Source organism: Hibiscus syriacus, unplaced genomic scaffold, assembly GCF_006381635.1.
Source record: "Hibiscus syriacus cultivar Baekdansim isolate YM2019G1 unplaced genomic scaffold, ASM638163v2 tig00111427_pilon, whole genome shotgun sequence".
Lineage (NCBI taxonomy): Eukaryota > Viridiplantae > Streptophyta > Magnoliopsida > Malvales > Malvaceae > Hibiscus > Hibiscus syriacus.
The window spans coordinates 2,821,884-2,848,317 of record NW_024063088.1 but is presented as its reverse complement, the minus strand read 5'-3'; the positions used below and the strand labels follow the sequence as shown (position 1 = coordinate 2,848,317).

The window sequence follows — 26,434 nt, the reverse complement described above, 5'->3', positions numbered from 1 at the left end:
TGTCCCACATGGTCAAATATGCTAAGTCAGTTGGTTGAATGCGTCACGTTAGTATTCCGTTACTACAGTAATGACTGTTAGCAGGGAGTGACCGATTTATTAAAGTTAATGACCAATTTATTACTTTTAAAACTTTAGTAGAAAAATAAAAATGTAATCAAATATTAGTAACCATTTGTGTTATTTAGCCTAAATAAAAATCAAAACCTAATAAACATCTTTCATATATTACCAAGATCACTAACGCCAAACCCTAATATTATACTTCGCCTCACATTCGCCGTTTCGACAGGTAAACCGATCTCTCCGATCTTTTTCTTTAAGTCTGCTTCACTCTTCATCCTTCTAAATGTATTGCTCTATTTGGTTGCTTGGGGAGCGAACTGAAAGCTAAAAATCTAAGTCTTTTGTGTTAGATTGCATAAGTTAATGAAGAAGAAAATGGAAAAATAGGGCTTTTTAGCTGGTTTCGAGCTTTTGCAACTGCTTTTATTTGATTCGTGGTTCTTTCAGATGATATGATATTGGGTATTCAATATTTTATATGTATCACAAGCTTTGATTGTGTATGTTTAATGTCTAGATATGCGTGTCAATGTTTTTTAGTTCAAAATTTCATTTTCCGAGTCTGCACTTTTTAAGTTTTCAAGCCCATTTTTAATTTCAGTCGCAGAAAAACTTTCGCGTTATGCAATTACAGATCTTGGTCTTGAGATATTTGGAGATTAGTATGCACCGTCTTTTTTTCTTTGATTAATTGCTGATGCTTGTAAATTTTGTGAGATTTTAGAGGTTTATGAATATATGTAACTTGAAAGTTAAAAGGGTTTGAGTTCCAAGTTAAGTATAAGTACACCTGTTCAAAGCATGAACTTAAATATGAATGATTGGTTATTGGATTTGAAAGATTATTGAGACATTCTTCTTATTTAAGTATTATTGATCCTTTAGTTGGCTTCAAGAACATTCATAATTTCATTTCTAATGACACCATTTTTTTGAATCAATCACTGGTATCCGATCTATTGACCGACTAATCCAGATCGGGTACTGCAGAGGGGAGGGCGACCGGCTCTATTCGCAAACGCTAGTATTCGAACCTTTGACCTTGCTTAAGGGACTTAGTGTCTCACCCCACTAGATCAACTGGTTGTTGGTTCTAATGACACCATTTTAATTAGTGATGGTACTCAGAAATAGTCATTCCCTGTATTTTGATAGTGAAAATAACATTTTTGAGCTTGCCAATGATCAATGTTTCTTGAGTGAACTAGATGGATTTTTTTAGTAGTAATTGTAATTCTAGTTACATGAGTAATGGATTAAAAAAGGATGATTCCCACTAAGCCATCCCGCTTTTTTATTGTATTTATATGTGTGATTTATTGATTCTTAAACAGACATGGCTATCAAGCAGCCAAATACAGGCCTCTTTGTAGGACTGAACAAGGGCCACGTTGTAACCAAGAAGGAGTTGGCTCCTCGTCCATCTATTAGAAAAGGAGTAAGTGTATTCTATGCCTAATTAAGTAATTTTCGTAGAATAATATTCTTTTATTGAAAGAAAAGAGAGAAAAATGGGAAAAAGAAGCACTACCTTAAAATAACCAATATTAGATATTTAGTTATTCCTTGTAATTTATCATTTCGAAGGTCTTTTATCATCTTCCTGGGTTTTAGTTAATTGCTTCTTAGTGGAAGTTAAAAGTGTTTATTTCTATTTTTTCGTTATTTTCAGAAAACGAGCAAGAGAGTCCACTTTGTCAGGAACTTGATCAGGGAAGTTGCTGGTTTTGCACCGTACGAGAAGAGGATCACTGAGCTTTTGAAAGTTGGTAAGGACAAGCGAGCTCTCAAGGTAGCTAAAAGAAAGTTGGGAACTCACAAAAGAGCAAAGAAGAAGCGTGAGGAGATGTCCAGTGTTCTCCGCAAGATGAGGTAATATCTTATATCCGAGGATGGACGATTTTTCTATCCTCGTATGTTTTGGAGGATCATTCGCTATCCAAAAATGGTAGTATTAGTAAATTATTTTCCTTGCTGTGTAATGTCCTTGCAGGGCTCACCCCGGAGGTGGGGAAAAGAAGAAGTGAAGCATATGTCGACAAGCTTGAATGTCTCATTTTGGAGCTGTTGGAGAGTTTTGTTGCACAAGGTTTAATATTTTGTTTTTAGACTGAAATCCATGCACTGAAACTTGTTTTTACTTGCATTAGAAATATGAGAGTCGAAGCAGTGTTTTAATTTAACTTAAAACTGTCTTAAAGCCATCAGTAATAAGTGCATATTTAATTAACTTAATGTAATAGATGGCATAGGATTCAGCAAATGAAGACAAATACAAGGTTTTATCAAGATGAGTAGTTTACTTTGAGAGGCTTAAGTCTCTTCAATCCTAAGAAATGCTTGCAGGTCTTATCGAGATGAGTAGTTTACTTTGAGAGGCTTAAGTCTTTTCAATCCTAAGAAATGCTTGCAGGTATTTTGTGGTCAATGGCAAGAAAATAGTATGAATTCTCATATAATTTAACATTTTATCAAGTTTTCCATCTAATATTAAGTTTTTATATAGAGTAAAGTAGGGAAAAAGAACCCTCTACTGAGCTTTGAAAAACTTGTAGGGTGGTTTAATCTGAAGCCCATTACACACAACTTGACATTCATTCAATAACATGTTCAAAAAACATGGATTATGAAGCATGGGCAAGGTTTATCTTTCATCTAAGCTAATCAATTCTGTAATTTTGTGAGGAAACACTTTTTCGAAATTAGAGTAAAGAAAGAAATAGAGGGTAAAAGAATAACCTCAGTAAAAGGGAGTATTACTCTCTTGAGTTATGGGTTTTAATAGCTGTATTTACAAGATGTGTGTGCGTTGTTACCTTGTAATTACAGGTATAAAAAATTTGAAGGACATCTCAGTGGAACTGTGAAATTAAGTCACTACTTCATAGCCCTGAACTTTTCTGTTTTCCAAAGGAGTCTGTTAAAAATAATATCAAGGAATGGCATGGTTTTTAAAAGGTTTTTCCAGCAAAATGCGATGGAATGCGAATTTTTCCAGGGGATACACTGAACATCTAAAGATATTTTTCCCTCTAAAGAATCTGAACCAGTAAGAAACTTTGAAGGCCAATATTACACTATGATTTCGATGCTGAAATTTAAGATGAGTGTACGTACCATACTTCTCTATTGTATGATTATTTATAGTGTTGTGGACAAATATCGTTTGAGAGTTTGTGGCATTGGTGTTAATTGAACGTCTTAGGAAGTGATGGTATAAACTGATTAATCATATATGTGGTCGTCGGTGATCGTACGTAAGAAGTGTTCGCGGGAGTTATAGGTGCTCGACACGTGGTCGCTATTAATCGCTTGCGGGATACACCTTGCATGTCTAAAGGTTCGCATAGCTGTGAGTAGAGGTGCACAAAAAATCCGAATATCCGATTTTACGTAAAAAAATATCCGAAACCGGATTTGGGAAAAACCAGTTTTTTTTAAATCGGATCGGATATTTTAAAACCGGATAGTATAACCGGTTTGGGAAAAAATTGGACAACCGGATTTTTTACCGGATTAAAAACCGGTTTGAAAAAAACCGGATAAAAAACTGATTTTTTATCCGGAAAAAAATCTAGTCTGGAGTTTAAAAAATTGGATGACCGGATTAAAAATCGGATTTTTTCAAACCGAAACCGGTTACACCGGTTACATCATCCGACCCTCCAAACCGGTTATTATCCGAACCGGTTTTTTTATAAACCGGTTTTTTGGCTTGATGAAAAAATCGGATCGGTTTTTATCCGATCCGGATCGAATTTAAATCTGGCTATGTGCATCTCTAGCCGTAAGATTTGCAGGACTGGAGGCTCGCAGGCAGTAATAAGATGCATTACACATAAGTATGTAAGGGCCAAAACTCTTGAGGAATACAGAAACAAAGACAGTCGAGTTTGATTATGAATTAGTGTATCCTAAGTAGTTTCAATAGTAGTCCTGAAGGGTAGGACTGTACCCGTATAGATTTTAGCAGAGAAAACCACTTGCCTTCGTCCAGCTTTTGCACAAAAGCAATAACATACTAATTTGACATGGATCAACAGATACATTGGAACATTTAGCAGATCGCTTCCTTGCCGAAACTGCTTCTTTAGTGGGGTTATTGAGAACTGGTTCAAAAGCAGGGCACCGTTCAGAAAGGAAAAAAAGAAGAAGAGCATTCAATAACTTAATAACGGCTAATTGGACAGCATCCAAAATTACATCATCTCCTAGAAAATATGTGTGTATATATATAATTGAAACGAAGAAATAAAGCTTGAACGCAGTTGTGTTGAATCAAAACAAGTAAGCTGTTATTGACTTGACAAGAAGAAAGCTCAGCGAACCGTACTGTGGTTTGGAGAGTTAACGGTCCTTTTTCCCCCCGGAGAAAGCACTCGTAAACTTTCATTGAAAAACACAGAAACAGGATCGAACTTCATACTGTCATCATCATCATCATTGCTGTTGTTATCAGAAAGATTTATATAAACGCGTGAATAAATATATATAATATAAATGTTGAGCCATAACTGAATGCTGAAGACAGTTTCAGGATTATTTACGGCAACGAGATCGCCGAAGTGAGTGGTAATTAGATTGAGGGCGTATCACCATTACCGAGGAAGAGGCAAAAGTTGTCAGGAATAAATATATATAATATAAATGTTGAGCCATAACTGAATGCTGAAGACGGTTTCAGGATTATTTACGGCAACGAGATCGCCGAAGTGAGTGGTAATTAGATTGAGGGCGTATCACCATTACCGAGGAAGAGGCAAAAAGTTGTCAGGAGTTTATTAGGGTTAAATATTAAAGTAATAACATTACACGAATGTGAAATCGCGAGGGGTCCATAGCTCAGTGTAGAGCATTTGACTGCAGATCTCGAGGTAACCGGCTCGCAGCAACATGCCTTAATCAAGCCTGATTTTTTTTAAAGGAAAAATAAAATTTAAATTCATTTACACTTTATAGTTTGGGCTACAAATTTGGGGTTGCAGCAGCAGACCATTAAAAATAAAAAAAGAAATTTGTTAGCTTAAACTGACACTTGAATTTAATAGTTTTTATTAAATTAGCTTCCAAACCTTAAAATTTTAATTATTTAGAACGATTAGTTTAATCCATTTAATACAAAACTGTCTTTGGTTATTTTTAATGAAAATGCTAAATAATAAAATGTTTTAAAAATTAAATAATAATAAAATTTAAATAGTCCTAGTTTTAAAATTAGTTAGCGATTCATGTTCGACAAAATTTCATTCAAAATTTTACATGCAATGGAGTTGGGCTTTCATACGAATTATCTTTTCCACGGAGGTAAATTCTTGCCCGATAGGCATAAGGATAATTTGTTTACGCTTTACTACCTCTGAATTTATGATGAAATGGATGGATGTGGTGTGCAATGTTGAAACTGAAGGAATTCTGGTTCGTATTTGTGTGTTTGGAGACCTCCCTTGGTCCAAGTGAGGAAGGATCTTCTTGGAATCTCGATGATATGATGCATTAACTTTAACCTTACCTATTAGAGTCTCACAAAATTCGATGACAATTTTTCTTTAAAGATGAGATAGTTACAACGTCCCAAATTTGTGAGTTAATATTCGAGTATTAACTTAAACCATGAATTGATTAATTAATATGTATGATTAGATGTATTGGTTACAATATGGGCCTGATCGGGTAGGACTCAAACGTAACTAGATCAAAGTCGTGTAATATACACGTAAAGATGTACATATTTTTTTATTAGTCTTGGGTGATTATAAAATAATACATGTTTAAAAAAGATTTAGTCAAATGAACGCACATATACTCTATAAATGCAGTCGTTCGAAAATGAGATCTTAAGGGAGAACAACACTCCCTTCTACTACTAAAATCATTTAATAAGTTGATATATACGTATATGTATATGCTTTAAAACTCAAAAAAAGTTTTGGTTGAGCTTAAAAACAAAAAATATAGGTAAAGGTGGGAAATCCATAAAATTCATTTTTTTACGAGAAAAAAAGAGATTGAAGAGCTTAACAGTGATGTTAACGTGTTACCGTGAGATAATCCTACATCATCATTGAAAAAAAAAGTGTCACATCTGTAATTTTGTAAATTTTTTAACAGCGAGTAATTAAATGTAACATTAGTGACGATTTAAAAAAATAATAATAATATGATAATTAAAATAAAACTAAAATGATAGTTGGATGACTAAATCAGTAGTTTACTATGTTACTTTTCTTGTTATGTCAAATTATCAAAATAGATCTCCATACCATACTTGTTATTTATTAGTCAATATAAAATCAAAAACTTTGAACCCCTATTGGCCAAGTGCTTTCACCCGTCAACCTACGTTATAGGCTCGAATTACTAATTTCTTGTTATTGATACCATTTTTTAATTAAACTGAGATGATTATAAAGTAGTATCCGTTTGAAAGACTCTCAATCATTTGACAATAAATGCTTAATAATGTTGGTGCTCGAATTTAATACCTCTAGAAAAAATAAATTAGCTGACCCTATTCCCATATGTAATGGGATGAGGGGAGGTAAGGTAGTAGGCTGCTCCCAACGCCAGGTTGAGAGCAACTTCCGTGGAAGACCTCCGGCAGTCAGAATTATGAATTACCCACCATGGGACCCGATCCCACGACCACAAGGTTAAGAGCCTTGCGCTCTACTAACTGAAGTTACTTGGTTCGTGCTAAAGTAATTTTTTTAATCAATCATAAACCTTACTAGAACATGTTAAAACTTATATTAGCATATTTCAGAGGTAAAACATGACATGTAAACTAATTTAATCAATTAAATTCATCATTCAATCAAGAGTTAGCGTAGGAGAAATTTCAATGCATTTTAGCATGTTTGCTATTCCTTTTTATACAGGCAAAATTTTCATGCCTCTAAATATCACTAAAACATGTCTTATTGGATCATAACCAATTCAAACAAGTTCCTTATGCCCACATCATTATATAGGAAAACGTTTAGGTTATGTATCTCTTTCATGCAAGTTTAGCCAATGTCGTATACAATGTTATGTGGCTCAAAGTTGTCTTGTATGATATGGGCATTTCACTTGATAATGTTCCTACAATTTGGTGTGATAACACTATAACAGTGGATATGATGGTTAATCTGGGTAGTTAAGGTTCAGTTAAAGGGTTGTTAGGTGGTAAATGGGTTATATCAATCGGATTTTATGTCCAAGAATTCAACGAAATAATATGAATCAAGCTACCTCAGTGATTAAAGAGATGGTTGTTATCCCTAGAGATTTTAGGTTCGAGGTGAGCGCAACGTCTATAGGGACATTTGAACATTCATGATCAAATACAAGTATTGACCAAAACTAAAATTAAAAAAGAGATAAAAATAGACCACCAAAAAACTTGGGCATGCAAACCAACAACGTGGTTTATTAATAATGTACAAGAACTGTTATTGTGGAGATTATTAAAGGATTTATAAAGGTTTGAAAAGTTGTGTGCCCTTAAATTTCTCTTCACCCACCGTATTTGTCTCGTTTCTCCCCTCAATTAAGGGTACCCCTTCCCATCTTACCCCATTCTACATTTTCTTTCTTCTTCATCTTCATTCCCCCACAGGGCTTTTGTTTCCCCTTTGGTCGACAAAATGGTGAGTTCCCTCTTCCTCCAATATCTTAAATATATCTTATCTTTTGATTTCCGTTCATTGGGATGGTTAAATCCAATTAGGATAATTAACGTATCTTTGTTTCTCTTTGAGCTTATGACCATCAGGGACAAAAGATGGATTTTATATCATGGCTGTAAACTTAGAAAGTTCTATCAGAAATTTAAGGAGTGCGAAATTATAAAATTTCAGAAGATACGAAATTAAATCAGTGATAAAAAAGTAAAAAAAAAAAATCTCTTACAATATAAAAATCTGAAATTTTCAGCCGTACCCATCATTACCCCTCGATCCATCATCTCACTAATGTATTGTTTCATGGTGAATGAGAAGCCAATAATCTCTACATCGATTGTGCTAGAATCAAGGACGAATGCACGCTATCGGTGGGAGGGGTAATTGCACCCCAACTCTTATGGTTTAAATACATTTTAGATCACTGATAATTTTGAAACCATTATAATGAAGCCCTTGCCCCTCCCAAAATTTTTTGGAATAATTGTTTTTTACGACATTACCAGTTTTGAAATCAATGAAATTAAACATTGACCCAAAATTTATCTGGTTTAATTAGTTTCTAAGACCTTTGAATTTTAAATTTAGTTAAATTAAACCTCCATCTCTTAATTTTTATGGTTTACATATTTTTTAGGACCTTATTTATTTTAAAATTAAGCGATTTTTCTCATTGTGGCTCAATTCTGACTTCGTCCTTGGCTAGAATCAGTGACGAATCTAGAAATATTTTCTAAGATAAGCACATATATAATAATAATAATAATAAATTTCGTATAGATGGATATAAATAAAATTTCAAAATGAACACCGTAAATAAAGCTAACAATTAATATAAAGAAAAACATATTCTAAGATGTACACATGTTCCTCCTAAATGACATGAGTAGAATTGATATTGAGATGTAAACAAATATTGTGGTTTTTTGAGTTTGATATATAAATGTGGAGTGGAGGAATAAAAAATTTGAAAACAGGCGAACGCGGCATCTGGAATGGCGGTGGATGATGAATGTAAGCTGAAGTTCTTGGAGTTAAAGGCGAAGAGGAACTACAGGTTCATCGTCTTCAAGATCAACAACCAGCAGGTGGTGGTGGACAAACTTGGCGGCCCTGATGAAACCTATGAAGATTTCACCGCCGCTCTACCGGTGGACGAGTGCCGCTACGCCGTCTTCGATTTCGATTTCACTACTTCTGAGAACTGCCAGAAGAGCAAAATCTTCTTCATTGCCTGGTGCCAACCCTTTTTTTTCCATTCAACACTTGCACAGCTTTCGTTACATTATGAAACATGATTCATTCAAGGTAGTAAAATGCAGGGCACCTGATGCATCAAGGGTGAGGAGTAAGATGGTGTATGCGAGCTCAAAAGACAGATTCAAGAGGGAGTTGGATGGGATTCAAGTTGAGTTGCAGGCTACGGATCCTAGTGAAATGAGCTTCGACATTATTAAATCTCGAGCTATTTAAAAGCTCTTCTTGCTGCATTTAATCTCACCTTATCAACCTTTCCTTATTTGTATTTGTCTTTCCTTTTACTTTGTTTGTGTGTTTTTCTTGTCACACTTGACTATGTAGTGATATTATCCATTCCTTCATGCTATACCTCTTTTCAATCATTACCGTTTTGAGTGGTTGATTCTTATTTATTTATTTCTTCAAATTATCCGATTTAACATGTTAAACAAAATAGAATAAAGTATACAAATGATCCCCTAAGATACAATTTTATTAAGTCCTCCGAATATAAAAAGTTACAAAATGATCCTTCAATTGTAGGGTGTTACTTCGTTGAGTCCCTCAGACTATTAAAAGTTACAAAATGGTCACCCAACTATTTATTATATTCCAAACTCATCATTTTTCGTAAAAATTTGACGGTAGTCCGATCTGGACATTAACCTGCTGACTGAGATATGATAAAATAAGATATCATAATCTCAAACGACTATCATATCTCAGCTTAATAGCCGGGGGACCATTTTGTCACTTTTAATAGTCAAGAGACTTAACAAAATAATATCCTATAGGCTGTGACCATTTGTGTAGTTTACCTAACAAAATAATACATGTATCTTTAATTAAAATTGATTCTAAGTTATATTCTAGAATTTTCCATTTAAAAAAAAACTCCTTTAATTTATATACTTACTAATATTCTAATTTCTAAAATTTGTCATTTTTAATCATTTTCAAATTTAATTTTATTTAAATCAGATTGATCTAATTTTTTTATAAAAATATAGGCCTCGTTAAAAACCTCATAATCTATCTAAAATTTTTAAATTGATGTTTTAAAAATTAAAAAAGTAAATTAATTATTTAATTTTTTACTCGATTCTACTAACCCGAATTTTAAGGCATTACGAACCAAGTTCTCCTCTCGATCATGTCAACATTTTTCCTAATTGCGGAACCTATTACCCAATTTCAGGATTTAGCTTTCCGTAGTAATCTTTGTTTATTTCTTCAATGTTTCGAAGGCAAATAATACTCTAATAAGGAAAATGTCCACATTTTTCGTGGATGGTAACAGTTCAAATAGATTGATTTTCTTTTACCCGGGAAAAAGATAGTTCTGTCGTGCGGCATTTTAATTTAAAATTAAAAAACTAATGATTTTAAGATGCAATCGAACATGTGCTAAAAGTCATAACATTTTAAGTTGAATATAACTTAAAATATTACCAGCCTAATGTAAGGTTTAAAAAGGGTCACTTTGGGATGCAATGAAACATGTAATAAATATCATAACATTTTAAGTTGAGCGTAACATAAAATATTACATTTTTACTAACATTTTTCAGTTGAAGCTGAAATATTATGAAGAAGGTATCATTTTCGGTTGTCAACCGGAAATTTTACGAATAATGTAATATTTTCAGTTCAATCGAAAAATATTACTAAGAATGTAACATTTTCAGTTCAACCGAAAATGTTAGGAAAAAAATAATATTTTAAGTTGCGCCTAAACTAAGATGTTGTCATTTTTATTACATTTTCGATTACGCTTAAAATCGTCATTTTTCAATCTTAAATTAGGCTTCCACTCCTTAGACTTCTCCATAAAAAGACTGTAAAATGATTTAGAAGAATACTTTTTAGAAGATGGAAAATGAATTAATAAAAAAAATTGGTTTGAAAGTTGAGTGGTGGGAGGGACAATAATTTAAAAAAATGGTTGAGGATTAGATTGGTACAATATTTAAGCGTGGAAGGTTAATTTTTAAAATTAGGATTAAGTTAAAACAAAGGGTAAATATTGAAAGTTAAATATATTATTATATTAATTTTATTAATTATCCTTTTTAGCTTTATATATAAGAATTATCAATTAATAATTATTTTGTAAATTTGAATAACTTGAGTAACTAATTTATAATTTTATATAATTGAATGAATTAAATATAAAAATATTATATTATCAAAACACTATTTTTTGTTTTTTGAAAAAAAGGATAAAGTACACAAATGATCCACCGATTATAAGATACTATTTTATTGTGTCTCCGACTATTAAAATTTATAATAAAATCCCCTAGCTATAAAGGGTTGCTTTATTGAGTCTCTCGACTATTAAAAATTATAAAATGACCACCCGACTATTCATTATATTCCATACTCATCCTCGTCCATTAAAAAGATCAACAATAATCGGAGTTGAACGTTAACTTGTTGACTGGGGTATGATAAAATCTAATCTCATAATCTCAAACTACTATCACATATCAGTCAGTGTGTTAACGTCAAACTCAGACGTTAATTTTAATGGAAAATGACGAGTTTGAAACATAATGAATAATCGAGTGATCATTGTGTAACTTTTAATAGTTGAGGGACACAATAAAACAACTATCTATAGTTAAAAGATTATTTTAATAATTAGAGGACTTAACAAAATAATATTCTATAGTAAGAAGATCATCGGTGTATTTTACCCTAACAAAACTAACCTAGAATTTTCGTAGTAGATAGGAAATGAAATAGCCCATGTGGCTAGACAGAAACGGTACGTAATAGCCATCCATTTGAAACCTGAAGCTGAAGCCTAAGAAGGCTGAGTAATCATACATCGAAAAGGCTGCCATAATCAGTGACCTCAAATTTCACCATTTATAAACTCTTCACCCCTTTCAATAATTCATTTCATTCTTTTCACAATGGCTCAGGTAAATTTCTCTTTCTTTACTTTCATGTTGATGCTCCTTCTTCTCCGTTTCATGTTTACTGTTGTTGCAGAAGGTGTCCTCAAAGTTCTAACCATGACAGATGAGAAGACCAAGAAGAAAGCCATAGAAGCGGCTGCAGATATCTACGGTATGGTATTTGATCATACAAATTTGCATGCAGAATAACCAGAACAATTAGAAATGCTTTATCAATTTTCTACTTTTTATGTAAAAATAATGATGGGTGGTGGTGGTGGTGGCAGGTGTTGATTCAATAGCGGCGGATCTAGAGGAACAGAAGCTGACGGTGGTAGGGCAGATGGATGCAGTGGCGGTGGTGAAGAGGTTGAAGAAGGTAGGGAAAGTGGACATTGTATCAGTTGGACCTGCGGTGGAAGAGAAAAAAGAGGAGAAGAAAGAAGAAGCCAAGGAAGACAAACAATAATAGTATTAGTATCAAATTACTGGAATTCTCTTCATGTCTGTGTTATATAGAAATAAGCTTTTAAGTTTTAAGGGAAAAAAACCAACCAAAATCAATGAGTCTTGACTCTGGAATTGTTGAGAGATTTGCTGGTTGTGTTTTTCAACAAATTCAAGTTTAGTTACAATTTACAAAAAATAAAAGTTTGGACCTTTCATCATCACACATTTTATTAGGTTGGGATGAATTTTTCTATGTTTTGGTAAGATTTTTAATTATTTGACCTCTACAAATATATGTTCGAATCTTGACCTTAAAAATTAAGTTAAATTTTGGATCCAGTAGAATTTTTTTAAACCCTGACAAAATCAGGTACAAATGAAAGAGTGTAATTTTTGAGTGGATTCAAATGTATTAAAAATTCACTTACTCATTGTCATCCCTAACAACGCTTGTATACCATGCTTAGGATGGCCTAGAGCTGCAATCATGGCATTCTAAGAGACTGAACCGATACAAGGGATCATAAGGAACAATGCATTGGCAGCTTCCACAAAATCACACCTTGCATACATTGTAATCAGTGCATTTCCCGTCGAAAGGTTTGAATCAAATCCCACATGAACAAGTTGAGTATTTGAATTAAAAATTGAAGTTAAAATTTTAAGTTTTGATTACTATATAGATTAAATTTTAGGATTGTATGTTCCAAAATTTTAATTTTTTTAAATAACCACCAATTTTAGATTTATTGATCGACTAATTCAGATCGATACTGCAGAGGTAAGGGCGACTTAACCCAATTTATTTTATTCGCAAATGTCAAGATTCGAACATTTAACCTTGCTTAAAAAATCTAGTGTATCATCTCATTAGATCAACTGGATTTTAGTAAATTTTGTAATCTTTTGTTTACATGTCAAGACTGATATTATGTATATATTAGTGTTTTTTTTTATCTATATTTCATGTTACATAAATGCGTTGTCATATAGTAATGTTTTCCTTTTCTATCATTAACTTTTAGATGCATATTGTTGAGTCAGCATACAAAAATCAAAGTTTGATTTATGTTTTGTCAAGATAAATTTAATGTGATTTGAAACCTTTTAGGGTTCAATATTACCTTTTTTTTAAAAAAAAATTATCACCGAGTTGAAAGAGCTATCGTTATTGTAAGTTTTTATAGTAACCGACTAGAATTGATTAATCAATGAGTTAAATATCAATAATTATGTGTATAGTTACAATTCATTTATACCTGTTAATAAAAAAATTTAGGTTTTACGTTTTTTAGGAGTCATCTAAAAAGGGCAATGATTTGCCTTCAAATAAAATAAATTAGGTAAAGTCATTCGAAAAAGACAACTTTACTATTGTCTGACCTATACAACAACTTCAGTGGTAATTGTACAATATATAACAAATCCCTAAATAAATTGAAGGCAACCCCATTTCAAAAAGAATTCAAGTGCATTATTTCACTAATTTTGTCAAATCCCTAAAGATGTTCAACAAAAATCCTACCTAACTTATACATAAACTAGATTATTAAATGTTAGTCGTTATTCAAAAGGTCTACTTGATGAGAATTTTAAGATAGAAGACCCAATTGATATCATCAATATTCAAAAGGTCTATCTGATGAGAATTTTGATCGGTTGGCTTTTGAACTCTTAAACCTTTTCTTAAATATGAGTGGTATTCTAACCCATCAAGTGAATTTAGTGGTAAAATGGACTGTTCTTCACCCTAAAGATCTCACGTGCGCATGTCAGTAAGTTAAGAAAATTCTGAACAAATACTATCTTATACTCACCCTATACTATTCAATATATATATGTGTGTGTTTGAGTGATATTTTCTCTATTTCAATTTTTTTCTACAATTTCGTCTGCCAGGCCTGTTTAGGATCCAATCTATCTCCACAATTCACTAGAGGCATTCAAGTGACTGTACAAAACTGGCTCAAATTTGGAGAAAGTCATGCAGAATTCCTGTCCTTGATATGGATACTTTTAGTAACTTCAAAGGATGGTAAGATATGCTGGACCATAGAATTAGATTTCTTCATTTTACTTTAGTTGTAATGCACGTACAATGAATCATGTTGAGCACTAGAGCAGTAAGGAAGAATTGCAATTGAAGTCAACCACAGGGGCGAGGGAGGCATGCAAAAGTTTCCTCAGGTCGGCTGGCTGGATAGAGATTTGCCCAGAAGGGAGCTTGACAGCATGACCTACTTCTCAGCAGTCCAGTTATTTCTTCATGGCAAAACTCGGAATTCTTGTTCGATTCCTTTGATATCTGTACATGTGACATGCTTGACCAAAGATAATTGTCCCGAAAGCAAATGATTGGATAACTTAGTTCTTCCACCTGAATTATGATCAGAAGCCTGCCTGCGAACTTTTCACCAACGCAGTTCAGTGAAGCATTAGTTGATTTACACACTTAACTCTGTACAGTTCATGCCACATCCCTCGTGTTATATAACCGCTTATATGGCAGCAGTATTCTTTGTTTCCAGGAATAGTTTCACCTGAAAAAAATGGTCTATTGAACATCTAGCTCGAACCGATTTCTCTCCATAGCTTTATCAATCACAAAGCATAGAGACTAAACCTTGATCCTTGGAAAATGACCTACAAGTCACCAGCCACCTCACTTGCACTTCAACCTTATTCCTCAAATTTCTGTTCTGGTTTCATATTGAAAGATTTGCTGCCCTAGAAGTTGAAGTGATGAATACAATGTGATCCCGTAAGACCCAAGAGAAATTCTGATCTGATTCTTCATAGTTGCATTAGATAATAACACTCCGGTTAGGTAATGGAGAGCTAGGACTTAGATCCAGGGATGGACTCATCGCTGCATGGTCCTTCAGAAGCTGTCGAGAAACACGACCAGCTAATACAGACTGTCCATCATAAGATTCCCCGTGAAATGATATTCCAAGTCCTAAAACATCATTTTCTGATGGCACCAGTTCAGAAAAGATGTGTGAACCTGCTTGCAGTCCTCAAAATGTCGGGATTGTTATTGTAGTGGGAGGAGCCACCAACATAAAGACCATTTGAGGGCTTTGGCATGCTTCCAAAACCCTCTTGAAAGTAAGCTGATTGTTTCAGATAACCAAAAGGTATAGCACCACTGCCACCTGTCAAGGGTGTAGATGAACCTGAAGTGGTCCGGGGGGTAGATATGGGAGGAGACGTTCTTCCATTTAGATATTGTGGTGACCTTGAATGTGGAAGAGGGCTTCCTATGGGTGAAACAGGGCAAGATACATTCCTAAGAATATTTATATCACTGCATAACAGGGAATTGAAATGAGATTCAGATATATGCAGTATTGACAATTATCATTTTTATCTACTGTGTTTGTGCATGTAAGAGAGAGACCTGATGTGTAGTTTTGAAACTCTGGACGAATGAACAGAAAGTTGCTCCGACTCCAGAGAGGAATAAATCCTAGCTTGTCCAATGCCCTGATAAGTCCGCAAGCCAGAGCAACAGTCAAGTTTGGTTAAATGTGAGAACATTCATGACTTAAACATGCAAAACAAACTCAGGCCAGAAAGATGAACAGGCATAACAAGCCACTTTAAAATCTGAACCAAGGCAAAGATGTCACATAAAAATTAAATGAGAATGTAATCAGTAGGTATACTTGTAACAACCCGAAAATTTCAAAATAATGTTTAATTGAAATTTGAGGTTTTAAATTGTGAAAATAGGTAAATTTTGGGAACTAAATTATAAGTTTTTAAAACTTGTAGCTTATTTTAGAGTTAAAGAAAATTCAGAGACAAAGCCCTGAATTTACTCAAAAAAAGTTGGTCATATTGGTTTATATATACGTGGTTTTCTATTTTGAAAACAGAAAACCACTTCCCAAAATCCTCTCTCCCAACCTCAACTTCCGACAACGATCCCGACCTCCATCCGAATTCCGATCGTCGTTTTGAAACCACCATCGTGTTCGTTATCGAGTGAGGAACAATTCCCTTAAATTAATTGAGGTGAAACGCTGTCAAGCGCCGTGAATTTCAAGTCAAAGCCTCGACTTTTTTTTAGCACAGCCACATAGAAAATCCTAAACTCATCGCCGATCGTCGCTCCGTTTACGACACCTCCCGCACCATAGTGTTCCTTGTGTCGTTCCGAGTCTGCCGGTATCATCCTCGGTCTCAGTCGACGGCGGCGCGTGGGGAGGTGAAGCAGTCAAAGTTTTCGATTTGATGAAATCGAGCTCTCCGCCGTTCAAAAATTTGAACCGATCTTTGTAAGTATCTCGAAATCGCTAAAAATAATTTTTAGAAATTTTTCCGTGAATTTTACGCAGCCAGAACAGCCCTCACGCGCCGCCACTGCGCGTGGGGAAGGCTAAAATAACCGGTTTAACCGGTTTTTCAAAGGGTTGACCGGTTTTGACCCGACCCGTTGACCCAACCGTTGACCGTTGACCGGTGACATTTTGGGAATTAATTCGAAATGGGTGCTATTCTGGGAATTTAATTCGAAAAGGTGCTATTTTGGTAATTATTACTTCTGTAAAATGGTTGACAGTTTGTTGACCTCCTTTAACCAGAACTTTGACCGGGCATTAAACGACCTTTGATTTTGATCGAGTATACCTATCCTGACATTTTTCGACGTTCCAAATCCGAATCCTAAGTTTGTTTCACCAAATTCGAACCCGAAAATCTCCAAATTGTAAGTCAAACCCTTTGACTTTGATTTTGACCAAGAATTTAAATATCCGAAAGGTCATACTTTATGTTTTTTGACGTTCTGAATCTGATTCCGAAGTCCGTTTTGCCAAATTCTGACCCGAAATTCCCGAATCGAGCTTGTAAACCCAAAAGGCTTAATATTTTAATATTTTAATATTTTGATTATTTATTTGTGATTTGGTTAAGGAATTGATTCAATAAAAATATTTTATGAAGGTACTCGTGTTTCACTTGAGCAAGGATCAGTTAGGTCCGGTGTTGTACGTTCATTAGATCAGCCTGAACTGCATACTACGAGAGTTACCCGTAGGTTTCCGTATATTATTTAAATAATATTTATATTATTTATATTAGGATTCCAATATGAATTTTTCTGATTTGTAGGATCTAGTGCTACAGCAGAGCATGATCGACAAACCCAGTAATAGGCTTCCCTATCTGATTTCTCAGACTGCTATAGGTGTGTTTACTGCGGTGTTATCTTACTGTTTTAAACTATCATATAAATGGTTTCAAATTTATGATGATGTTGAATATTATTACAACATGATACCTGTTTTATGAATACTGGTTACCGACACCTGATTTACCAGATATTACTGACCTGACGTATGGTTTATGTAATTTCTGCATATGATTTCTAAGCATGAACCATTTTCATGTTTTAATAGATTAATATTTATTTCACCTAAATACATACATGTTTATTTTTGTCACTGGAATAATATTGAGGGAAGTATTTCAGGCTCCTTTGTTGTGTGCTCAGGGTAAGTCCTTACTGGTGTGCAGATGGGTGTATGGTTCTGGGGAACCTACACATTGTAGTGATTGGAGTGACTGGATGGGGATGTTATTACTGCAGGCTCCTTTGTTGTGTCCTTAGGGTAAGTCCTTACTGGTGTGCAGGTGGGTGTATGGTACTGGGGAACATACACATTGTAGTTATGGAAGCGACTGGATGGAGACGTTATTACTGCAGGCTCCTCAGCTTCGTGCTTAGGATAAGTCCTTACTGGTGTGCAGGTGGGTGTATGTTTCGGGGAAATATATAAAAAATATAAACCGAAATGATTCAATGGAAATAATGTTCATATTTTAAAATATGTTTGATAACTGATTTTATTGGAATATTTTATTCGTATGTTTTTATGCACTGTTTGGAGCACACTGGACTTTTTAGCTCATTCTATAGTTTTTAACTTTTTCAGATAACAGCAGACCGTAAGCTAACAGGTTTGGCATCAGGAAGATCAACTACTTATTTTGTACGAACGTATATCTCTATATGTTTCTCAGTTTGTGTTTGGTGACATATATTTGCTATCGTTTTGAATATATTTGTATTATTTATATTTTGTTCTGTATTATATCTAATGTATTAAAAGTTGTTTTAAAATAAATAAAAAAAACTCTGAATGGGATATGTGACCACTTGAATTTGGATCTAACTTATAGACTGGGTCTGGAGGGTTACATTTGGTGGTATCAGAGCTTTCGGTTTTAAACACTCGGACTGTATATGGGTCCTAAGCTTTGGATTTTTAAGAAATTTTGAAGAAAAAAAATGTCACCTTATTTTATGATTTAAAGATTTTCCGAGATCTCTGATGCTATCTGACATATGTTTTGAATTATTTCTGTAGAGCCTTATAGATCCAACAATGAGTGCTGCTAGAAGTCGTAGAACATGACATAGCCGTGGTCGAGGACGAGTCACTCGACCTTCTGTTACGATAGATGATCTGATGTCTTCACGTGATCCTCCTGTTCCGCAAGTAGATCTTACCCTTTCTCATGCTGATCAATTTACTCCTATGAGAGATCCTCCCATCACTGGAGATGATGATACTGACATAAATAAATATGCCCTTAATAGAGCTATATTCCGCGTGTTTCAGAGAGCTGCAAGAGGCCCTAATAATATGACTGCAGTTGAGATTTCAAACTCTTTGGTTGCTGCTGGTGTAATCCCATTCGAGGGTATTACTGGTGGACCCCCGACATACGCTGAGTATTGGCTAAAGGATACAGAGAGGATTATGGATGAGATGGACCTCAGATCTGAACAGAAGTTGAAGGGGGCCCTAACTATGTTGAAGAAAGAGAGCTTCATATGGTGACAATCAATTTCTGGTAGTATTCCGAGAAACCAGTTAACATGGGATCTTTTCAAGACGCTTCCGGAGTCGCTACATCGGAGAGAGATACCTGCAGGAGCGATGTTAGGAGTTTCAGAATTTAGAGCAGGGTAACATGTCTGTTATGGATTATGAGGTTGAGTTCATCCGTTTGAGCCGCTATGCTCTTGGACTTGTTGACACTAAGACAGATCGATGCTTGAGGTTCGAGAATGGACTCAGGTAGGAGATCAGGAGTCGAGTCGCTACCCACCGAGAGAGGAATTTTGATGCATTGGTTGAGATAGCCAAGACTGCTGAAGAAATAGAACGATCAGGTATGGAGCACAAGAAGGATAGTGATCAAGCTCAAACCCGATTCAGAAGGCCTTCCGGTTCTGTTGATTCTTCAGCACGCCCCAACAAGAGAGGCAAAGGTACGTCTTTACAAAGAAGCGGGGCGAGTGTCAGGCCTGTGACATCTGGTTCTTCAGTTGTACATTCTTCTAGACATGATGATTCTTCTGGGTGGCAACCTTTGCAGCTATGTGATTATTGTGGGAGACGTCATCCTGGAGAATGCTGGAAGAAATTGGGTACCTGTTTTAGATGTGGTTCTCATGACCAATTCATGAAGGATTGTCCAGGGCCAGTTACTACAGTTCAGACTCCAGCTCGTACTCCCGCACGTACTCAAAGTACTGTTCAGACTCTAGTAGTAAGTCGTAATCAGAGCAGAGTACCAGGATCTGCTAGTAGAGGCCGAGCATCTCAGAGTAGGGGTCCAGTCAGATCTGAGGCCGGACAGCCTGCATTGGTTTACACTGCCAGACTTCGACAGGATCGCGATGGGCCTAATGTGACTGCAGGTACTGTTACTATTCATTCAGTTCTCTACTTTGCATTGTTTGATAGTGGTTCTACCAATTCCTATGTATCACATTCCATTTCTGAGGGTCTAAATATTTCTGTGGAGAATACTGAGCATTCGGTGATAGTTCAAAGTCCCTTAGGCAAGTCTATAATGTTGAATCGTATTTTTAGAGAATGTCCTATAGAGATCAATGGAGAGATTTTTCTGGCCGACTTGATGGAGTTACCTTTAGAAGAATTTGATTTGATTTTCGGCGTAGATTGGTTGGACAAACATCGAGTAAATATTGATTTTGAGACCAAGAGAGTTGTTCTTAAGACCCCAGATAATCGAAAGATTGTAATGATCGAGGAACGCCGTGGATTTCTGACGAATGTTGTAACTGTCTTGGTAGCTGAGAAGATGATCAGGAAATGTTCCGAGGCGTTTCTTGCTTATATATTGGATACTAGGAGTTCTCAATCTGATATTGAAGGCATCCGTATTGTCAAGAAATTTCCCGATGTTTTTCCAGAGGAGTTACCTAGATTACCTCCGGATAGAGAGGTTGAGTTTGAAATTGAAGTCTATTCTGGTTCCACTCCAGTCTCAATGGCTCCTTATCGTATGGCCCCAAAGGAGCTTAAAGAACTGAAAATCCAACTCCAGGAGTTGTTGGACAGGGGATTTATCCGACCCAGTGTATCACCGTGGGGAGCCCCAGTTCTCTTTGTTAAGAAGAAAGATGGGACATTGAGACTTTGTATCGATTATAGGAAACTGAACAAGCTCACGGTTAAAAACAAATATGCTTTGCCCAGAATCGATGATCTATTTGACTAATTTCGAGGGGCTTCTATCTTCTCAAAAATAAACTTGAGGTCTGGGTATTATCAACTCAAGGTGAAAGATTCAGATATTCCGAAGACTGCTTTTCGTACTCGATATGGACATTATGAGTTTTTAGTGATGTCATTCGGGTTAACAAATGCCCCTGCTGCTTTTATGGATCTGATGCATAGGGTGTTTCGACCTTATTTGGACCAGTTTGTTGTTGTGTTCATTGATGACATACTGGTATATTCTAGAAGTGCAGAAGAACATGAGGAGCATTTAAAGATTGTTCTACAAACTCTAAGGGAGAATAAGCTATACGCTAAGTTCAGCAAATGTGAGTTCTGGCTCAGCGAAGTGACTTTTATTGGACATATCGTTTCTGTTGATGGTATTCGGGTGGATCCAAGCAAAGTGGAGACTATTCTGAACTAGAAGCAACCCATGAATGTTTCTGAGATTCGTAGTTTCTTGGGCTTAGCTGGTTACTACCGTCGTTTCATTGAGGGGTTCTCCCTTATTGCAGCTCCTCTGACGAAACTATTGAGGAAAGATGTTCCATTTGTCTGGTCTGAGAACCAACAAGCTAGCTTTGAGAAACTGAAGATTGTTCTAACTCAAGCCCCAGTACTGATTCAGCCTGAATCTGGGAAAGATTTTTCTGTCTACAGTGATGCTTCTCACTCTGGATTAGGATGTGTTTTGATGCAAGATAGAAAGGTTGTCGCTTATGCTTCGCGTCAATTAAAGTCGCATGAGCGTAACTATCCTATTCACGATCTGGAGTTAGCTGCCGTAGTTTTTGCTTTAAAGATCTGGATACACTACCTATACGGAGAAAATGTTATATTTATACTGATCATAAAAGTTTGAAATATCTGCTTACTCGGAAAGAATTGAATTTGAGACAGCGTCACTGGTTGGAGCTTCTAAAGCACTATGACTTGGAGATAGAATATCATCCAGGAAAGGATAATGTAGTGGCAGACGCCTTAAACCGTAAGGTGATATCAGATCTCAGAGCCTTATTCGCCAACTGGAGTCTATTTGATGATAATAGTCTGTTAGCGGAGTTGCAGGTTAAACCTACTTTGGCCGAGGAGATTAAGACCAAACAACTTCGAGATAGCTCATTGCTTTCCATTTTTGAGCAAATTAAACAAGGATCGAGTTCAGAGTATACTGTGGATTAGGATGGTATTTTGTGTTTTTACGGTCGTTATTGCGTTCCTAAAGATGATGAATTGAGACGGGTTATTCTTCAACAGGCTCATAGTAGTCCTTATGCTATGCATCCTGGCGGGGACAATATGTACAATAATCTCAAGGAGCGTTACTTTTGGGCTGGTATGAAAAAGAATATTTCAGATTTTGTGGCGAGGTGTTTGACTTGTCAGCAGGTTAAAGCAGAACACCAGCATCCATCTGGATTATTACAATCAATTAAGATTCCTGAGTGGAAATGGGAGCGCATTACGATGGACTTCGTTACTGGTCTTCCTCTGACTTCTAAAAAAGATTCTATTTGGGTGATTGTTAATCGACTCACTAAATCAGCGCACTTTATCCCTATCCGGATTAATTATTCTTTGGACAAACTGGCTAAGTTGTACATTTCTGAGATCGTTAGACTTCATGGTGTTCCGTTGTCTATCATATCTGATCGAGATCCGAGGTTCACTTCTAGGTTCTGGAAGGCTTTGCACGAGGCTTTGGGTATTCATTTGAATTTTCAGTACATTTTTTCATCCTCAGACTGATGGACAGTCTGAGCGAGTAATTCAGGTGTTGGAGGATATGTTACGGGGTTGTGTGATTGATTTTCGTGGTAGTTGGGAAGACTTCTTGCCATTAGCTGAGTTTGCTTACAATAATAGTTACCAGGAAAGTATTCGCATGACACCATACGAGGCTCTGTATGGACGTAGATGTCGTATTCCTATATGTTAGATAGAGTTGCATGATAGAAAAACTTTGGGTCCAGACTTGGTTCGAGAGACTAAAGATACTGTCAGACTGATCCGTGATCGCTTAAGAGAGGCATTTGATAGGCAGAAGTCATACGCAGATAAGCGACGTAAGGATATCGAGTTTGAGGTTGAAGATCAGGTTTTTCTTAAGGTATCTCCATGGAAGAAGGTATTGAGATTTGGACGTAAAGGTAAACTGAGTCCGAGATTTATTGGGCCGTATCGTATTCTGAAGAAAGTCGGACCTGTTGCTTATCAACTTGAGTTGCCTCCCTAGCTCAGTTGTATTCATGATGTTTTTCATGTGTCTATGTTGAGGCAATACCGTCCAGATCAAGATCACATCATTCAAGTTGATGAGGTAGAGCTGAGACCTGATTTGTCATTTGAGGAGGAGTCTGTTCAAGTTTTAGAGAGAGATGAGTGAGTTCTTCGGAATAGGCGTATTCCAATTGTCAAAGTTCAGTGGAGTAATCGTAGCCCCTCAGAAGCTACTTGGGAGACATTGGAGTCAATGGAGGTTCAATTTCTTCATCTGTTTTCATAAGGCTCGATAGTGTTTTTTTAACACAACCGCTTAGAAAATCCTAAATTCATCGCCGATCGTCGCTCCATTTACGACACCTCCCGCACTATAGTGTTTCTTGTGCCGTTCCGAGTCCGTCGGTGTCATCCTCGGTCTCCGTCGACGGCGGCGCGTGGGGAGGTGAAGCGGTCAAAGTTTTTGATTTGATGAAATCGAGCTCTCCGACGTTCAAAAATTTGAACCGATCTTTGTAAGTATCTCGAAATCGCTCAAAATAATTTTTAGAAATTTTTCCGTGAATTTTACGCAGCCAGAACAGCCCTCAAGCGCCCCCACGCGCCGCCGCTACGCGTGGGGAAGGCTAAAATAACCGTTTAACCGGTTTTGACCCGACCCGTTGACCCGACCGTTGACTGTTGACCCGACCGTTGACCGGGTGATATTTTGGGAATTAATTCGAAATGGGTGCTATTCTGGGAATTTAATTCGTAAAGGTGCTATTTTGGGAATTTAATTTGAAAATGTGCTATTTTGGTAATTATTTTAAAAGGGGTGCTATTTCTGTAAAATGGTTGACAGTTTGTTGACATCCTTTGACCAGAACTTTGACCGGCTTTGACCGGGCATTAAACAACCTTTGATTTTAACCGAATATACCTATCTGACATTTTTCGACGTCTCAAATCCGAATCCGAAGTTCGTTTCACCAAATTCGAACCCGAAAGTCTCCAAATTGTCAGTCAAACCCTTTGACTTTGATTTTGACCAAGAATTTAAATATCTGAAAGGTCATACTTTATGTTTTTCGACGTCCTGAATCTGATTCCGAAGTCCGTTTTGCCAAATTCTGACCCGAAATTCCCGAATCGAGCTTGTAAACCCAAAAGGCTTTATATTTTAATATTTTGATTATTTATTTGTGATTTGGTTAAGGAATTGATTCAATAAAAATATTTTATGAAGGTACTTGTGTTTCACTTGAGCAAGGATCAGTTAGGTCTGGTGTTGTACGTTCGTTAGATTAGCATGAACCGCGTACTACGAGAGTTACCCGTAGGTTTTCGTATATTATTTAAATAATATTTATATTATTTATATTAGGATTCCAATATGGATTTTTCTGATTTGTAGGATCTAGCGCTGCAGCAGAGCGTGATCGACAAACCCAGTAATAGGATTCCCTATCTGATTTCTCAGACTGTTACAGGCGTGTTTACTGACGGTGTTATCTTACTGTTTTAAACTATCATATAAATGGTTTCAAATTTATGATGATGTTGAATATTATTACAACATGATACATGTTTTATGAATACTGGTTACCGACACCTGATTTACCGAATATTACTGATCTGACGTATGGTTTATGTAATTTCTGCATATGATTTCTAAGCATGAACCATTTTCATGTTTTAATTGATTAATATTTATTTCACCTAAATACATACATGTTTATTTTTGTCACTGGGATAATATTGAGGGAAGTATTTCAGGCTCCTTTGCTGTGTGCTCAGGGTAAGTCCTTACTGGTGTGCAGGTGGGTGTATGGTTCTGGGGAACCTACACATTGTAGTGATTGGAGTGACTGGATGGGGAAGTTATTACTGCAGGCTCATTTGCTGTGTGCTTAAGGTAAGTCCTTACTGGTGTGCAGGTGGGTGTATGGTACTGGGGAACCTACACATTGTAGTTATGGAAGCGACTGGATGGAGACGTTATTACTGCAGGCTCCTCAACTTCGTGCTTAGGGTAAGTCCTTACTGGTGTGCAGGTGGGTGTATGTTTCGGGGAAATATATAAAAAATAGAAACCAGAATGATTGAATGGAAATAATGTTCATATTTTAAAATATGTTTGATAACCGATTTTATTAGAATATTTTATTCGTATGTTTTTATGCACTGTTTGGAGCACACTGGGCTTTTTAGCTCATTTTATAGTTTTTAACTTTTTCAAATAACAGCAGACCGTAAGCTAACAGGTTTGGCATCAGGGAGATCAACTACTTATTTTGTACGAACGTATATCTCTATATGTTTCTCAGTTTGTGTTTGGTGACATATATTACTATCGTTTTGAATATATTTGTATTATTTATATTTTGTTCTGTATTATATCTAATGTATTAAAAGTTGTTTAAAAAAAAACAATCTCTGAATGGGATATGTGACCACTTGGATTTGGGTCTAACTTATAGACTGGGTCTGGAGGGTTACAATACTAGTCCCTGTTATTTGTCAAGTATTGCAGGAAAGAGGCACAAAGCAACCAAGATTCAGAGAAGAGTGAGCAGCATTGCTTGCACAAGTAAAATTTAGAACACTTCCTATTGACTAAATAGGCATGTTTGCATCACCCTATTGTCATTGAAGTTCTCTACATTACCAGAACAACTTATTCAGAATTTTTGGGTATTCCTAGATGGTTGCACATAGGACTCTTTTGCCCTTTTATCCTTGTAACTTGTCAATCATAAGAGTTTCAAAAATTTTCACACCTATCCTTGACAAGTTCACTTGTGAAATGCTGATTGTAAGAAGCTTGTAAATAAGTTGACTATGTTATCCAACACTTTCCTCCGTTTTGAGTAAAATTCCAACGAGATTTAAGGACTCAAATACCAGAACTCCATTGGGGTATTGTGGAGCCCACTTAGGCATATCTAGACTTTTCTCTGTTAACACGGTGTTTTATTTACTGCCACAGGTGGGTTTATTAAAGGTCCATATTACACCCATGTAACCTAGGCATGGCAAGACCTTGATTTATATCTTGCAACAACCCCAACCCCCAAAGAACCCCTCCACCCACCACAATACAAAAACAAGAAATAAGTGCACTAGGAAAATTGATATCATATCATACCTACAGTGCACATCCAGCTAATCATGGACCTTTTGCATATGAAGTGATGAAAACTTGAACAATTCTTGAGCATTGAGAAAAAAATTACTCAAGTTGAGGCTATATCACCATTTTAAGGAAATTACAGCAAGGATTACATCACTCATTTTACAGTTGTATTGAAATTTATTTCAATTATAAATATATATATATATATTTCATCCC

At 35.8% G+C, this 26,434-nt stretch overlaps 4 protein-coding genes across 5 annotated transcripts; 3 read left to right on the top strand and 1 right to left on the bottom strand.

The window, feature by feature from the left end:
- Window positions 1-237: 237 nt before the first annotated feature.
- On the top strand, window positions 238-2,249 carry LOC120163182 (60S ribosomal protein L36-2-like). The gene is made up of 4 exons (XM_039173179.1): window positions 238-292; window positions 1,401-1,504; window positions 1,739-1,938; window positions 2,060-2,249. Exons 2-4 carry the CDS (start codon window positions 1,403-1,405, stop codon window positions 2,091-2,093), a joined length of 336 nt encoding a protein of 111 aa, XP_039029110.1. The 5' UTR covers window positions 238-292; window positions 1,401-1,402; the 3' UTR covers window positions 2,094-2,249.
- Window positions 2,250-7,586: 5,337 nt separating this feature from the next.
- On the top strand, window positions 7,587-9,242 carry LOC120162999 (actin-depolymerizing factor 7). Its single transcript, XM_039173033.1, has 3 exons — window positions 7,587-7,697; window positions 8,708-8,967; window positions 9,053-9,242. Exons 1-3 carry the CDS (start codon window positions 7,695-7,697, stop codon window positions 9,201-9,203), a joined length of 414 nt encoding a protein of 137 aa, XP_039028964.1. The 5' UTR covers window positions 7,587-7,694; the 3' UTR covers window positions 9,204-9,242.
- Window positions 9,243-11,799: 2,557 nt separating this feature from the next.
- Window positions 11,800-12,365, top strand: LOC120163011 (heavy metal-associated isoprenylated plant protein 39-like). Of its 2 annotated transcripts, XM_039173047.1 has the most exons (3): window positions 11,800-11,902; window positions 11,973-12,050; window positions 12,166-12,365. In XM_039173047.1, the coding sequence occupies exons 2-3, from the start codon at window positions 11,996-11,998 to the stop codon at window positions 12,345-12,347; spliced, it is 237 nt and encodes a 78-aa protein (XP_039028978.1). In that variant the 5' UTR covers window positions 11,800-11,902; window positions 11,973-11,995; the 3' UTR covers window positions 12,348-12,365. The 2 variants fall into 2 exon arrangements, with proteins under 2 accessions (XP_039028978.1, XP_039028977.1); XM_039173046.1 differs by lacking the exon at window positions 11,800-11,902 and having other exon boundaries at window positions 11,951-12,050; window positions 12,166-12,364.
- A 1,821-nt stretch (window positions 12,366-14,186) lies between these two features.
- Window positions 14,187-15,871, bottom strand: LOC120163134 (mitogen-activated protein kinase kinase kinase YODA-like). Its single transcript, XM_039173135.1, has 2 exons — window positions 15,732-15,871; window positions 14,187-15,638 (listed from the first exon to the last, which is right to left on the bottom strand). The coding sequence occupies exons 1-2, from the start codon at window positions 15,869-15,871 to the stop codon at window positions 15,317-15,319; spliced, it is 462 nt and encodes a 153-aa protein (XP_039029066.1). The 3' UTR covers window positions 14,187-15,316.
- Between the last annotated feature and the right edge of the window lie 10,563 nt (window positions 15,872-26,434).

Excerpts from the sequence above, each read along its gene's own strand:
- LOC120163182 (XM_039173179.1), top strand. The coding sequence starts at position 1,403 with ATGGCTATCAAGCAGCCAAATACAGGCCTCTTTGTAGGACTGAACAAG. Across the intron at positions 1,505-1,738 it reads GTCCATCTATTAGAAAAGGA|AAAACGAGCAAGAGAGTCCA; the intron begins GTAAGTGTATTC and ends CGTTATTTTCAG. Across the intron at positions 1,939-2,059 it reads AGTGTTCTCCGCAAGATGAG|GGCTCACCCCGGAGGTGGGG; the intron begins GTAATATCTTAT and ends ATGTCCTTGCAG.
- LOC120162999 (XM_039173033.1), top strand. Across the intron at positions 8,968-9,052 it reads AAAATCTTCTTCATTGCCTG|GGCACCTGATGCATCAAGGG; the intron begins GTGCCAACCCTT and ends AGTAAAATGCAG.
- LOC120163011 (XM_039173046.1), top strand. The coding sequence starts at position 11,954 with ATGTTTACTGTTGTTGCAGAAGGTGTCCTCAAAGTTCTAACCATGACA. Across the intron at positions 12,051-12,165 it reads AGCGGCTGCAGATATCTACG|GTGTTGATTCAATAGCGGCG; the intron begins GTATGGTATTTG and ends TGGTGGTGGCAG.
- LOC120163134 (XM_039173135.1), bottom strand. The coding sequence starts at position 15,871 with ATGTTCTCACATTTAACCAAACTTGACTGTTGCTCTGGCTTGCGGACT. Across the intron at positions 15,639-15,731 it reads GTTTCAAAACTACACATCAG|TGATATAAATATTCTTAGGA; the intron begins GTCTCTCTCTTA and ends CCTGTTATGCAG.